This window comes from Eubalaena glacialis, chromosome 4 (genome assembly GCF_028564815.1).
Source record: "Eubalaena glacialis isolate mEubGla1 chromosome 4, mEubGla1.1.hap2.+ XY, whole genome shotgun sequence".
Lineage (NCBI taxonomy): Eukaryota > Metazoa > Chordata > Mammalia > Artiodactyla > Balaenidae > Eubalaena > Eubalaena glacialis.
This window is the reverse complement of record NC_083719.1, coordinates 154,751,049-154,765,872: the sequence shown is the minus strand read 5'-3', so window position 1 is coordinate 154,765,872 and position 14,824 is coordinate 154,751,049. Positions and strand designations below refer to the sequence as shown.

At 43.4% G+C, this 14,824-nt stretch overlaps 1 protein-coding gene across 1 annotated transcript in view; it reads right to left on the bottom strand.

Moving 5' to 3' along the window:
* The window catches only part of NSG2 (neuronal vesicle trafficking associated 2), a 57,496-nt gene that overhangs the window by 27,651 nt on the left and 15,021 nt on the right, over positions 1-14,824 (bottom strand). Inside the window, exon 2 of the mRNA XM_061188485.1 lies at positions 13,737-13,820. Within this exon, the coding sequence (XP_061044468.1) occupies positions 13,737-13,820 (84 nt within the window). The remainder of the gene's footprint in view (positions 1-13,736; positions 13,821-14,824) is intronic.

Below are 14,824 nucleotides of genomic sequence, written 5' to 3'. Positions count from 1 at the left end.
CAAACTGCCATTCAAAAAGAAGTCAAGTTGGATTCCTACCCTGCCCTTTACAAATTCCAGAGGGATCCAAATTTTAACATAAAAACAAGTCATAAAAGCAGCAGAAGAAAACATGACTTTAGGGTGAGAGAAGGCTTTGATTTTTATAGAGTCAAATGTACCCATAATTTCCTTTATGCCTTCTGGAGTGTGTGATTAATTTGAGTTATAAAGCAAAAGTAAGAAATACTGAAGATATAAGAAAGAAGTTGCACCATAAACAAAACAAAAAGGCGAAGGACAACTGAGAAAATACTGAATAAGTGAGAATGACTAAGTTCTCAGCTTTCGGAAGAGGCCACGCAAATCAACAGGGAGGAACAGCAAGTGGTCCAACCAAGTAGGATGTTTTCCGGGAAGGACACAAACAGGCAACTGGTACATGGAAAGAGGCTCGATCTCACCAGTAATGAAAGACATACAAACTTAAGCAAAGGTGAAGAGCCATTTTCTATATATCAGATTGGTGAAACTTTTAAAGTTTGTTCAAACAGGTGCTGGCAACGTGGGGAAGAATACATTCGCAGGCATGGTGGAGGATGTATACGTGGTGGGAAATTTTTGGAAGGTAATTTGGCAAAAGCTATTAAAACTGAAAATTCACATTCACTTTGGCAAAGTTTTTAAGATAAAGATTCTCATATCTTACAAATATACTTGTAAAATATATGAAAGATGTGTGTGTGTATGTGTGTGAAAATACACGTACTAGGAATATTACTGAAGCAGAGTTCTTAGCAGCAAAAGACTGAAAGCTAAAACAATAGGGGACTGATTGAGAAAGACTGTGAAAATCCTCAGTCTACAGTCATTAACAAGAACAAAAAAGGATCTCAATGTGGTGATGTGGAAAGGTCTCCGAGATATATTATTAAGAGAAAAAAAAAGCAAGGTACAGAAGAATGTATATAAAATGGTCCCATTTGAGAGAATGAAAAAGAATATCAAATGTGCATATGCATATATAAATACATATATGCTGACATGTAGAAAACACCTCTGGATAGAAGCATAAGGAGATATTCCTAGGCTGTTCTATAGAGCTTTCTGCAATATGGAAATGTCCTATAAATCTGAGCTGTCCAATATGGTAGCTGCTAGGCTCATGTGGCTATTGAGCACTTGAAACGTGGCTTATGTGACTGAGGAATTAAATTTTGAATTTTATTTTATTTTGACTAATTTAAATGTATATAGCCACACGCGGCTCGGAGCTTCCAATTTGGATAGCACAGACTTAGACAATGGATAGTTTGGGGGAGAAGGATTATGAAAGGAGAGAAAGGGAGACATTTTTTCAGTTTATGCCTTTCTATAGTATTGGAATTTTGTGCATGTACTATATGTGTTACTTTTTAATAGTTTAAAGCAGATTTTATTTGCCTTCAACTTATTATCTGTGTAGAATATACTCTACACAGCAATCGGAATGCTCTTCAATGGGCATTTGATTACACAGAATCTCCAAAACTTTTACTTTATTTTTTTTCTTCCAGTTTTATTGAGATATAATTGACATACAGCACTGAATAAGTTTCAGGTGTACAGCATAATCTTTTGACTTACATACATTATGAAATGACTACCACAATAAATTTAGTGAGCATCCATCCTCTCATATACATACAAAATAAAAGAAAAAGAAAAAAAAGTTTTTCCTCGTGATAAATACTCTTAGGATTTACTCTCTTACCAACTTTCATATATAACATCCAGCAGTGTTAATTATATTTATCATGTTGTACATTACATCCCTATTATTTATTTATCTTTTTATAAATGGAATTTTATTCCTTTGTCTACCTTCATCCAATTCTTACTCTTATTTAAAAAGTTACTGACCACCAAGGTCCCAGGGTCGATAGTCATAGTAGAGGATTTAGAAGTGAATCAAAGGTGGTGTCTGTCCTCAAGAGTCCAGGCTTTCTTAGGGCCATGGGAAAACATATGTAAGGAAATAACTGCACAGAGGAGGTCAAGTTGACAAACTCCCCAGTGAGTAAGGTCCCAGAGGAAGAAAGGGTCAGTTCCACATCTGACAGTGGGGAAGAGAGGAGGGGCTATTAGAACAGGCTTCGCCCAGAAGGTGATGTGTGAGCCAGCCTATGAGACGAAAAGGTGCCCGCTAGACCATGGGGGAGAAAAAAGCACTCAGTGCGGAGGAAACAGCTATTTGGAGGAGTGGAGGCAGGATAGGGCAGAGTATGCCCAGGATTGCACGAGTAATTTTGGTTGGTGGGAGGGGTGTGAAGTCAGAAAGGAGAGGAGGTTGAAGAGAGGAGAAAGCGGTTCTGAGGACCAGGGACAATAGACTAAGGAGTTCAGATTTCACCCTGAAGGCCAGAGAAGCCCCAGAATGGCTTTAAGCAGGAGCGAGAACTGATCGCACATGACTCTCAGAAGAGACGTCTGTCTGGCTATGACTTGGAATGTCAAAATCAAAGACAAGCTGGACAATGAGGAATGCAATTGAAATATTTTTATCCTATATAGAAAAATAATAAAGCTGTTTATGGATTTAAAATTGCATTTTGTACATTTTACTTTGCCCATGAACAATCACCTTTGATCCATTAAGAGTTAGGCAGTACCAAGGGGAAAGAAAATTCAAAGGAATTAATTTTTCCCACCTCCTGTGACCATCTCATATTTTAGTAAGTCCCTTAGGACCTTGAGAGGTCTTTTGTCTTTACTAATTTTTCTAGGGCTTCAAATCTCCAGGAGATGGCTAAGATAAGAAACTGAATACTCAACAACTCTGACATGTCGTGGTGGGACGTAATCCCTATTTTCAGACAAATAAATATGGCGATAAATCCTAGGCCAAGGTTGTCTCAGCCTTGGCACTATTGATATTTTAGGTAGGATAATTCTTCATTGTGGAGGGCTGTCCTGTGCATCATAGGATATTTCACAGCATCCTTGACCTTAACCCACTGGATACCAGTACCACATATACATACAAACACACACACAGAATGGTGACAACCATAAATGTCTCCAGACATTGCCAAAGGTCCCCTGGGGAACAAAATCATCCCTGATTGAGAACCACTGTCTTAGGACATCTCAGACAGAAGAGCCCTTGGGGACTGTCCCACCCAACTTCCTCATTTTACAGATGAGAAAACTGAAGCTCTGAGACTGAGACCAGAAACCAGGTTTCCTTACTCATTTTAGAATTTTTTTTTTAGAGATCAGATATATTTCCTTTTTGCTTTTTTTGAACTTTTTCTCCAGTTTTACTGTTTATTTTATTTAATTTATTTTTTGGCCATGCCGTGCAGCATGCGGGATCCTAGCTCCCCCGACCGGGGATTGAACCCACGCCCCCTGCATTGGGAGCACGGAGTCTTAACCACTGGACCACCAGGAAGTCCCAAGATCAGATGTCTTTTTCTTAGCCTCAGAGAAATGCAATGCAATTTTCCAAAAAAAAAAGTTGGAGGAATTTTAAATCAAATCAGTTGCACATGGATGGACCTGGAGATTATCATATTAAGTGAAGTAAGTCAGACAGAGAAAGACAAATATCATATGATATCACTTATATGCAGAATCTAAAAACAAAAAATGATACAAATGAACTTATTTACAAAACAGAAACAGACTCACAGACTTAGAGAACAAACTTATGGTTACCGGGGGAAGGGTGGGGGGGAAGCGATAGATTGGGAGTGTGGGATTGGCATGTACACGCTGCTATATTTAAAATGGATAACTAATAAGGACCTACTGTATAGCACAGGGAACTCTGCTTAAGATTCTGTAATAACCTAAATGGGAAAAGAATTTGAAAAAGAATGGATACATGTATATATATAACTGAATCACTTTGCTATACACCAGAAACTAACACAACATTGTTAATCAACTCTGCTCCAATGCAAAATAAAAATTTTTTTAAAAGATAAGCAAAAAAATAAATCAAATCAGTTTCATCTAGCTGAATATTCATTTATTTTTTCTCTCTCTCTTCTCTCTTTTCATCTCTCTCATTCTCCCCCTGATATACATGACTCAGCCTAGAATTTCAATTTACTAACTTGTTTTTCTAGCTACAAATGCTACCAAAATTAATAACAATAATGATGATGATAATAATAATAAAAGAATATGAAAACATCCACCCTTCTCTAATTTAGCATTTTTCTTCTTTCATTTGTTCACAGTGAAGAGGTGAATGGGAAGACGTCTAGTATATATCAGAGTGCCTGTGTGCCAGGCACTCTGCCAGGCGCATCCTAAACACAATCATTACAACAACCCTCCGAAGTGGGCGTTGGCATACCCATGTCACTAAAGAAGAAACTGAGGCTCATGCAAGTGAGATGACTTGCCCACGTAGCCACTGAGTTCTAGAACCAGCATTCAAACCCAGGTCTGTCAGATTGCATAGTAAAACTGAGTTCGGGTTGTGGAGTCTTAGAGTGCGTTCATGATCATCGCCCAAGTGAGAGCTGAATCCCCTCTGAGAACCAAATCCGCCTGCAACTGCTCGGATGACAGAGCTGAGGAGCTTGCCAGCATCTCCAGGAGGAAGCCAGGCCTATGTGGCAGTTGCTATGACGACTAGTTTTCTTATCATTATAGAACATGGTGGTGACACGAAAAGCCACACAGTCACTTTGTTAGGACCTGTCTTCCTCTGACAGTTCCAGGCGCTTAAACATCATCAATTTTTTTTTTAAATCCCGTTTAAAATGATCACACATTGCAGCAGCAGAGGCCCAGAGAGCAAGACAGTCAGGAGATTAATCCTCCCACTGTGTGAGGGGACCGTGAGACAAGCCACATGACAAGCCATGAGGAAAATGGCACGTCTTCCTTGGGGAATGTTTGCTTCTCTCTCCTCTTTTGGATCAATGCATTTAGGACTTGGCCAAACAGTGTATTTAAAGAGAAAAAAGAAGAGAGCCAAAGCAAAATTGGCCTAATGCTTGGCAAATAACAGGGATAGGCAGCAAAATTTTAGTATTCTAGCAACCACTTTTCAGTTTAGTTTAAGTTAGCCAATTACCCATATGTACAGGGTTTCCTGATTTGGAAGCTGATAGAGACAAAAGAACACACACATACACACATACTCTCATAGACGTACATACCTCTCTGGTCCAGAAAAGCCTGACTCTTGCCACTTATTGGCTGCATGACCTTGAATACCTTAATTAAACTCTCTGACCCTTGGTCTCCTCATATGGCTATCAAAAATAACGCCTACTTCAAGAGTTAAAGATAAAATAGAAAATGACTAACAAACTACCCAGCACATAATAGGAGCTCAGTGAAATGGAAGTTATTGTTATTAATTAATTACAAATAATAATTTTTTTAATCTTGTTTTACTTTCCACAAGCATCTTGCTTTCATTACCCCAACATGGGATGTGAGAAACCTTTATGAAGCCCTACCTTCTCTACTACTTTCAGCAATCCAGCCAGGTAGCAGGAGAACTCTAGTTGAAGCCAATGTGGCATCTCAGAGCAGTGGTGGGTGCAGGCAAAGGCCGGGACATTCTCCAGATGAGAAATTGACTTGGGGAATCAAGGACAGGTTTCTGGAGGAGGTGAGATCTGAGCTGGTTCACAAGGCGGGAAACGTGGGCTGGCAATAGAGCCAGAGGAAACTGCATGGGCAAAGACCTGGAGGGGTGAAAGGGCATGGTGGTTTTACAGAGCCATGAGAGGCCTGAAGCATTGAGGACACAGGAATGGTGGAGAGACTAGCAACAAGGACCACGTTTGGAAGAGCCTGCAACATCATGCAGAAACCTCACGTTGTTGTCTGTCGGAGTGGGGAGCCATCAGAGATTTCTCAAGCAGGATCTGATGATCGTTCGGACTTCATAACAGGTAGAAAGGGGAAGATGGGATGAAGCTGGAAGGTCAAGAGCTGGCCCAGCAGGAATGGTGGGCGAGGAGGAACAACTGAGCCAGGGCAATGTCAGTTGAGACAGAGGGCCTAGTGAGATGGAGCCAGGCGTGGCTTCCCACTGAGACCCACCCTGGGTGGAAGCATTCCATCTAGCCGGATGACCAGCTCCCCGGCAATGAAACTCTCATGTAACGACAAGAGGCAGCTCACATTTACCAAGCTACCATGGGGCTTATATTATCTCATTTTGTCCTCAGGCCAGGCCTATGATGTAGACAGCATTATCCCATTTTACAGATTGGGAAACACAGGTTCAGAGAGATGAAATGACTTGCTTTAGTTTGTACACACCCACAGTGTTAAACCCCCAGCCCATGTATTTCCCCTTTTCCATACTGCCCTTCACACAAGTGTGCTGGTAAACCGTCCTGGGCTGGGAAAGGGGGGTGATGCATGATTTACAGTGTTTGCTCATTTCCATGGTGTAAATACTCCCACCATGGTTGGTTACAAACTGCCAACAGTTTAACAAGCAGTGTGCAAACTTTTAATCAGCCAACTCCTACAGGAGTCTCATAGGAAATAAGAATATTCACTAAACTCTAGAAGTCATCTACACTAAACTTATTAACAAGTGACTTGCTTTATTACAGCATTTATTTGCGAATGTTTGAGTCAATGAGAATGAGAACCTGGCAATAAAAGCAGCCCAGTCATGAGGCTGTGGAGTGGTCATTGAATCTCCCAGTCCCCCATCCAAACCCTGAGCATATTCCTCCTGAGATAGCACCACGGATGTTTTCTCTCCCAGGGAAAGGTTTTGTTAAAAAAATTAAGCCACATTTGCTTTTCAGTTCTCAATAATATATGTTTTTGAAGGTCACTCTAATAGTACAATTCCATGAGGCCAAGAGAAAGCACCCAGCCATAAACATAGGCCTACATCTTTATTCTGATTTCTGATAAAACCCTAGCCAGAAGTGCAATAATAAACATCAAATACTATTGCAGATTTTCTCCACTAAGCACTCACATGTAAATTCTTTCCGTTCCAGATAATAACTCTGCTTCTGAGCCAGCAGGCAGTGTTTTTAATAACTTACCTTAAATGTTCCTCAAAAGTTAAAAAAAAAAATAAGAGGGCAATAAAAACCAAGACAACAGATAATAAAGTAAAATCGCTTATCTCCATTTGCTGCTGTCAGCAAATATTAGAATCCCACCAACGGAGGGCAGCCCCTGGGGTTTTGATGAAAAATTGGTAGAAGCAAATGGCAAAGCTATAAATGAGGTCTCACCTCCCAGGGAATGTGACATCAGGAAGAAGACATTTATGAGAATGTGTCATCAGCAAGAAGCTTAGAAGCAAAAGATAGAGCCCCGATTTTAAATAAAGATATTGAAAATGAGGCAGCCAGAGCTCTGGTATTTATCAACGTGTAGTTTTCCATCAGCCAGATATTTTTGTTTGCTCATTAACCTGTTTATTTAGTTATTAAAGACATCATTTGGTGCCTAGTGTGGCCCGGCACTGGCTGGGTTCTTGGGGAGCAAAGATAAAGAAGACACCATCCCAGCCTCAAGTCAGTGGGAGACACAGCAGGTAATGTTGATGCCAACACTGTATAACTGGAGGGTTATATAGCAGGTGCAGGAATCCCGAGGAGGAAGGACAGACTGTGCAAGGGCTGGCAGGCAAGCCCTCACAGGCCAGAGCCATTTGAGTTGGGTGCTGAGGGATGAATAGGGAGTTTGCCCAACAATGGAGGTGGGAAAGGAATTCCAGTGGGAAGGGACAGCATGAACAAAGACAGGGAGGCATACAAAGTATGGTATCGTGAGGGAAGGACCAGGGCTTCGAGCAGGTCAGGGAGAAGGCAGGTGAGCCATGGAAGCTATGGCAGGGTTAGAGGATGGCAGTGTCCTTGCAGGATATGCACATTAGAAAGAGTCCTCCTTTGGGGAGGTGAGAAGAATGGGCAGGAGGGGGCTGAGAAAGCAGGCAGAGTGACCCAGAAGGAGGATGGGCCAGGAGATGATGGGTGAGGACAGAGACCAGAGAAGAAAGCACAGTTACCAGAGACTCTCAGGAGGGAGAGGGGCCTGGACTCTGCCGGCTGTTAGATGTGGCCACCTCCCCCCACCCCCCCGGGGAGGCTATTCTGGTGTTTTGCCATGTCTCTCCCATGTTGGAGTTAGAAGGAATGTGAGCAGAGTTGAGGCCTGAGACAGAGTGCAAACACCCCCAACCCCTGGCTGGGTGGAAGAGGAAGAGAAGGAAAGAAACGTCTGGCAGGTAGACTGGCTCAGCAGCATCCCCCGGGAGCTATTCACTGGTAGTCAGGCTCTCTTCCGCTGGCGGCAGCTTCCCTAACCTCTTACACCCGGCCACGGCCCCCTGCTTAGGACCTGCGAGTACATCCCAGGTCCACAGCCTCCTGGGCGTGGAACTTGGGAAAATTCCCAGCCTCTCTGAGCCTGTTTGCCTCACCTGCAAGTGGGGTGACAGTCTCGCCAGCCCAGTTTGCTGGGATCATTCAGTGGGATAGCTTACATAAAGCGCCAATCACAGGTCAGGTCAGGAGCAGAGCACAAGCCCAAAAAGTTGAGTGGATCAGTGAATGGATGGAACAGTGAAAAATCAACACCCTATAATATTAGGCCTGAAGCTTCAACTGGATTTTTGTTTATTTTTGTTTTGTTGGTTTGTTGTTGTCATCGCCTGTTTTTAATAATAGCCGACAGACACCAGCTCCTTGAAAATTGCTAACCTCTCACTTCTAGTTCTCCCCAACCAGCTTCATTTTAATGCGTCCATTTGCTTGACAGGAATGGTGGGTTCTGGTCCCTTTACACTAACGCATCCCTCCCATTCTGGATTCTCCTCGCTGACTGTGCTCAGGGTCTGGTCTGCAGGCATCCCCAGGATCTTTCCCCATGCGCCCGGACACCCTCTAATCTGAGCTTACCCAGGCCATAGCCACCAGAGTCAGATTTCCTGAACCCAGACTCAACATGTTATTGGGGATGAATACTGAGGCGGTGCCAAAAGTCTGGGGCTCAAGTTGTAGCACACGTGACACCCACTCTATGCCAGGCCCTCTTCTGGGAACTAGGAACACATGAGTGGGCCAGTGTGACCCTACCCTCCAGGGACCAGAGGCTGGAGGGGCTGAAGATGCCGGAGTAGCCAGTCACAGTACAGCAGCATTCGAGAACCCCATATGATCTGCAGAGCCCAGAGGAGGCACCAAACCCAACTCAGAGGATCAAGGGAGGCATCCCAGAGGAGGTGACCATACAGGGACAGTATTCCAAGAAATTGACCAGAACACTCTTGTCTAATCCACACCTTTGCAAGCTCCTCCAGAGCAAGGATTTTGTCTTGCATATCCGTGTGTCTCCGAGCAACAGGCATCCAGCCCAGCCCAGAGCAAATTTGATAAAGACAAAGAAGAAAGGGGAGAAAGGGCAGGAAGGGAAGAAGTCAGGCAGGCCACAGTTTGGCAAGGACAATGGCAGGGTGGCATCAGGTGTAGCAGAGAGAGTGGGATATGGAGCCATAGGGCTGGGTTCTTATTCTGTTCTGACACGTCCTCGCTGCGTGGCCTTGTCAGACAATACACTTTTTTGAGCATCAGTTTCCTCGTCCGTAAAATGGGGATAATAATAACAGTAACAAGTACACAAGGTTGCTGTTAGCCTAAAAAGTGGATGTAAAGGCATTTTTAACAGGTACTAGGATTATTCATTTTATAATGGATGTGTTGAGAAGTAGCCTACCAAAAAATATTGCCTACACTCCCCAGGAGGCAAAGAGATAGCTCCCTAGGTCACTGTAGAGAGCCAGAGGCCACCCATGGATCCCGACATTGAACTGGTTACACTTAGAACAGTTCCTCCAGGTTTTCCCAGCCACATTCCCAGGGAGAAAAAGCCAGGAAAGGGAGGACCAGGTCTGTCTCAACCAACACACAAAATTCAGCTAATTAGGTAGCAAGCTAAGAACCCAGGATGAAGGAAAGGGATCTGAACAGGAAGAGAATAAAATGATCATTCATTGAGAACTAGAGTGCGCCAAGGACTTACACTTTGTGCTATTGTGTCCCGGTTTACTGATGAGGAATCAGGAGCTCAGAGAGGTGAAGGGACTTTCCCAAGGTCATGAAGCTCAGAGGTGACAGGGGTGTGACCCAAGTTGCCAGGTGAATCTAGCCCCAAAGTGCAGGTGTTCCCTAGCATACCTCTCATCAGCTTGGCACAAACAGCTTCCAAATGCAAGACTCAGTTCCTTCTCACAGGTGAGCCTGGGGACAATCAGGTCTGATGGCATGGCCGGATGCACCAGCTCCTTCGACAGCATAATCAGCTTTAGAAGAACCTCCAGCTCCCAGGACTAAGAAAGAAGGAGGGGCTTCTCTCTGCATGCTCCCATCTTCTCAAAGAAACCTGATGAACGGTCTCTCAAGTCTGTGGCCCTTGGCAATGACTGCAAGAGCCTTCATGTTAAAAAAAATGCCAGGCGATTCTTTCAATCTTTCTCAGTTCGTCTCTCCCTCCCTGCTCTGTCCTCTCCTTCTCTCTCATAGAGAATTGTTATGAGCTGATCTCCCCAGGTCAAATTTGAGATGTGAACTCTCAAGCTGTTCCACCTCCATGGAGATATTGGAATGAGGGAGGGAGGCATCTTTGCCATCCCATGGTTACTTCTGCCACGGGCAATATCCTGGAGGGGCAGCCCGGCCACTGTTTACCAGCATTATGCTCTCTAAGATGAACTGGGAATTCTCTGACTTCCAGCCCCTGTGGTCTAGCCGAAATTTCCACCCTGAGCTCCAGACCCGTTACATCCTAGGGTGGCCAGACTGCCTCTGCCCCACGCCTCCCATGGTCCCCAGGCACCTCCCACTCAATGCGTCTCCCACTGCCCGGTCCCCCACCTCCTACCCGGTGGACAGCATCCCCCCCGGCTCAGTCAGCCAAGCCAAACACGGAGGAGCCCCTGATGCCCCTTTCTCCAACCAGGAACAATTCCACCTCCATAACAGCCCAGCTGGACCCCCGAGTCCCACTGCAGCTGACAGCTCAGACCCTCAGACCCTTCTTAATGGCCAGCACAAGCTCCTTCCTAGTGCGCTACACCCACCTTCACCCCAGCGGATGCATCCTCCTCGCGGCCCAGGGGGAGCTCTCTTTAAGGAAGTGCAAAGCCAGGCTAATAAATGCTCACAGCTCTACAAAAGCAAACAATTTTGCTCCATTCCTCCCGTTGTGTTCCAAGCGGCAGGGCCCTCCGCCCACACCTGACAGTCAGTGCTGACAAAGGGCTGCCCCCAAACCCCAACACCCTTTCTTCCCAACCCCCAGGGCCAACGGAGTCAAGCTGCGTGGGGCGCTTCCTCAGGCCCTGGACCCTGACAAGCCACTCATTTTCTTTTGGCTGACTCGCTTCTGTTCTAACCCATAGTTACCTACAGCAGGCGGCACAGATGAACAGAAAGGCGGGGGGCCGGCTCTCAGCACTGGCCCTGCCACTTGCTAGTGGGTGAGCAGGTCACATCACTGCTCTGAACCATAGTTCCCCTTGAAAAAAACAGGGGATTATATCAGCTTCTCAGGGACTCCTGGGCAGCAAATATGATAAAATAGCCACATCACCAAAAGTTGCCAACAAAGAGGAAAAAAAAAAAACCAATGACAACATGGTCCAACACCACGGCTGATAACACAGCCACAGATGACATTTTGAGACATTTCTTTCCATGTCCTTTTTCCTCTGTATACTTGTGGTTTTTTTCGTAGTTCCAACCATAGAAAACATACAATTTTAATCTCTGCTTTTTTCACTCAGCTTCCTCTATGAAGTATTTGCCCAAATTATTGCATGTTTTCATAACCATCATTTTAAATGATTGCTAAATAAGGAATAATTCCATCAAAAACTGTAACACTCTATTTGGTAAAAAGAGCAAATTTTTAAAATATTCTAATTTTTTTCTGATTATTGTAACAATTTATGCTCGTGTAAAATTGAGAAAGTAAAAGTAAGATGAAAATATCTCATAAGCCCATAATTCAGAGTAAACTAAGTACTCTCCCCCCAAAAGTGATTCCTAAGAAACTGTTGAAACAATCCATCTTATGCATGTGGTCTTACATATGGAATCATGAGAAAGCTGCTGAAAATCTAGCATTGTTTCCAATGCTTCGATTTTACAAATAACACTGCAATAAACATTTTTGGGCATGAATCTGGGCATACTTCTGATGATCTCTGCTGCCAGCAGGACAGGTCAGCTTTACTCCCTGGCCTGATGCCCATACATTATGCACCAGGATACTCCCACCCTCCCCTCACAGCTACCTGCTGGTTCTTGCAGATACCTGCATGCAGTTCAGGCCAGGTCAACGTTCACTGGGCCCATGCTGTGTGCCGGACACTAAAGCTACAGCCAAAAATAAAAGCAATCCCTGCCCTCAAAGAGGGGGTCAACATCCAGGGAAGTCCCACATTCTGGGGGGATGTACCCAGAGGTGCCATATTCCCTCCCAGGCTCACACACCCAGCTGCTCTGACACATGTAGCAGGGAGAAAGATAGGGACAGAAATGGACCGATATGTTTATCCATGTATAATACATACTCCAACCAAGTATGTATTATACAAATACATACAGACAACCAACCAAGGGCTGTTTTCACTTCCAAAGCCCTCAGCCACAGTTGATACAAAATAGTTACTATTAATCATGCACTTATCATGTATAGATCCAAGTGTTTTGCATGTATTCTATATTTCATTCTCACAGTAACCTTCTATTATCGCCATTTGATGAATGAGGTTTATTGACTAGCTTGTGGCCACGTGGCTGGTATGAGGTGGAAACAGGGCTCAAACCCAGCCAGACTGCTTCAGTATCCATCCACAGAACCACTTCTTCTACTGCCTCCATGGCTGATATTGCCTCCTAAGTATCTTTTAGGCCTCTATCCACTCACCTTCCTTTGCTAAGCCACTATTGTTTTTTAACTTGCAGTAACCCAGCAGTCTCCCCACCCTCCCTCTATTACTCATGTAAAAGCCAGCATGCTTTTTCCAAAAACCTAGTTTAATCACATCCTTCCTCTTCTTGAAGTCCTTTGGGCTTTCTTTCATGCTTCTGGTCTAAAATAATAATTCCTCCATACAGCCTACAATGCCTGGGACTGTCTGCCCTCTGCCCACTTTTCATACCTCATCTCTGTCTGGTCCCCACACCCCTACTAGAGCTGAACTTCACTGCCCTTATTCCTATTCAATGTTGGGTTCAACTTCCCTCCAGCCTCAGGGCCTTTGCACAAGCTGTGCTCTCCTTAGCCACCTAAGTGACTTCCCCAGGGTTCTTCCCTGAGCTTCCTCCATGCATCCTCACAGAGCAGGCTTCATGGCTCTTTCACACAATTCATCACAGTGATATATATTCATCAGTTCTCCTAGTGACCCGGCCACCAATAAATAGAAAATCAACCATTCGGTTTTTACCACTAAGAAGTCAACTTTTCTCTCCCTTTGTCTTTTTTGTATTTGTTGCAATCAACCAATGTCTAAAATTTGAGTTTCTTTATACATTTCTATCATATTTCCTGAAGATTGTGATGGAAAGGCAGAGAGACAGAGACAGGAGGAAAAAAAAGAAATGAGACACATTTATCAATTATCAAATTGTCTGAACATTTCGGAGTAGGAGAGAGGATAACTTGTCCTCAAGAGGCAGAGCTTTAGTTATTTGATTAGACTCAGTGACCCACACCCAGTCTTTCTGTTACACCATCAAGACACTGACCGTAAATTCAGCGATTTTCGGCACCCGGAACTTCCCTTTGTTCTTCTGTTCGGGCTGATATTCCGTTCTTGTCTTCACAATCACCTGAAATGTTCAACCAGTGTTAGCATGGATAGAGACTTGAAAGACTTTTCTGTTCCTTTTTTTTAGTAACTAGAATTTACTGTATATTGCATAAAGATCAGAAAATAAAGAGCCTCCCACTCAAACAAACACAAGAAAATAGAAAATTCAAATTACCCATAATACTTTCCAATTCCAACAGACAGCCATAGGTGACTATTTTGGTCGCACCTTTCCAGAAGTTTTTATATGCATATATATGCACATATTCTGCATATGTATTTGCTATTTATGCAAACATATATTTTATGAAACGGATTCATACTTCATTTTATCACAAAACACTCTACTAACATTTTCTCCATGTAGAAAAATATATGATTTCATTTTGTCTTTTGATGTAGCGTAATATTTCATTGTATGCATATACCACAATTAATCTAACCAGTCTTGACGGTTGAACACATAGGTTGTTTCCACAGTTCAGGGTATATAAACAAGTTATGATGAACATCTTGTAGCAAAACTTTTGCACATATACTTAATTCCAGTTTCATTTAGGGACTTCCACAAAGAAAAACATAAAGGTCTATTGAATCTATTGTATCATCTTATTTTTCTGAAGTCTGAATATTTTGCAGAGGTGGTTAATATCTTTTCAAGATAAGCTGTCAACCTGCCAAGACATTTATGGAACTCCATCCCACTGTGTAGGCAAAGTGGAAGAAAAAAGAAACTTGACAGATAATCAATAACTATTGCCGAGTGTCACAGTGTCATGCGTAACACAGAAGCTGTCTGAGTCTCGGTGCCTCAGCTGTAAAATATGGGCAATAATCATAATCATAACCCCTAGTTAACAAGGCTGTTTTGAGGGTTGAATGAGATGATAGTGGGTAATACTTTTGGAATAATTTATTATGTGCCAGAGTTAGATCAAGCTCTCCATATACTTTATCTACATACCACTGCTATTTCCATTCTCCTGAAAAGAAAACTGAAGCACAGAGCTGTCAAGTCACTGG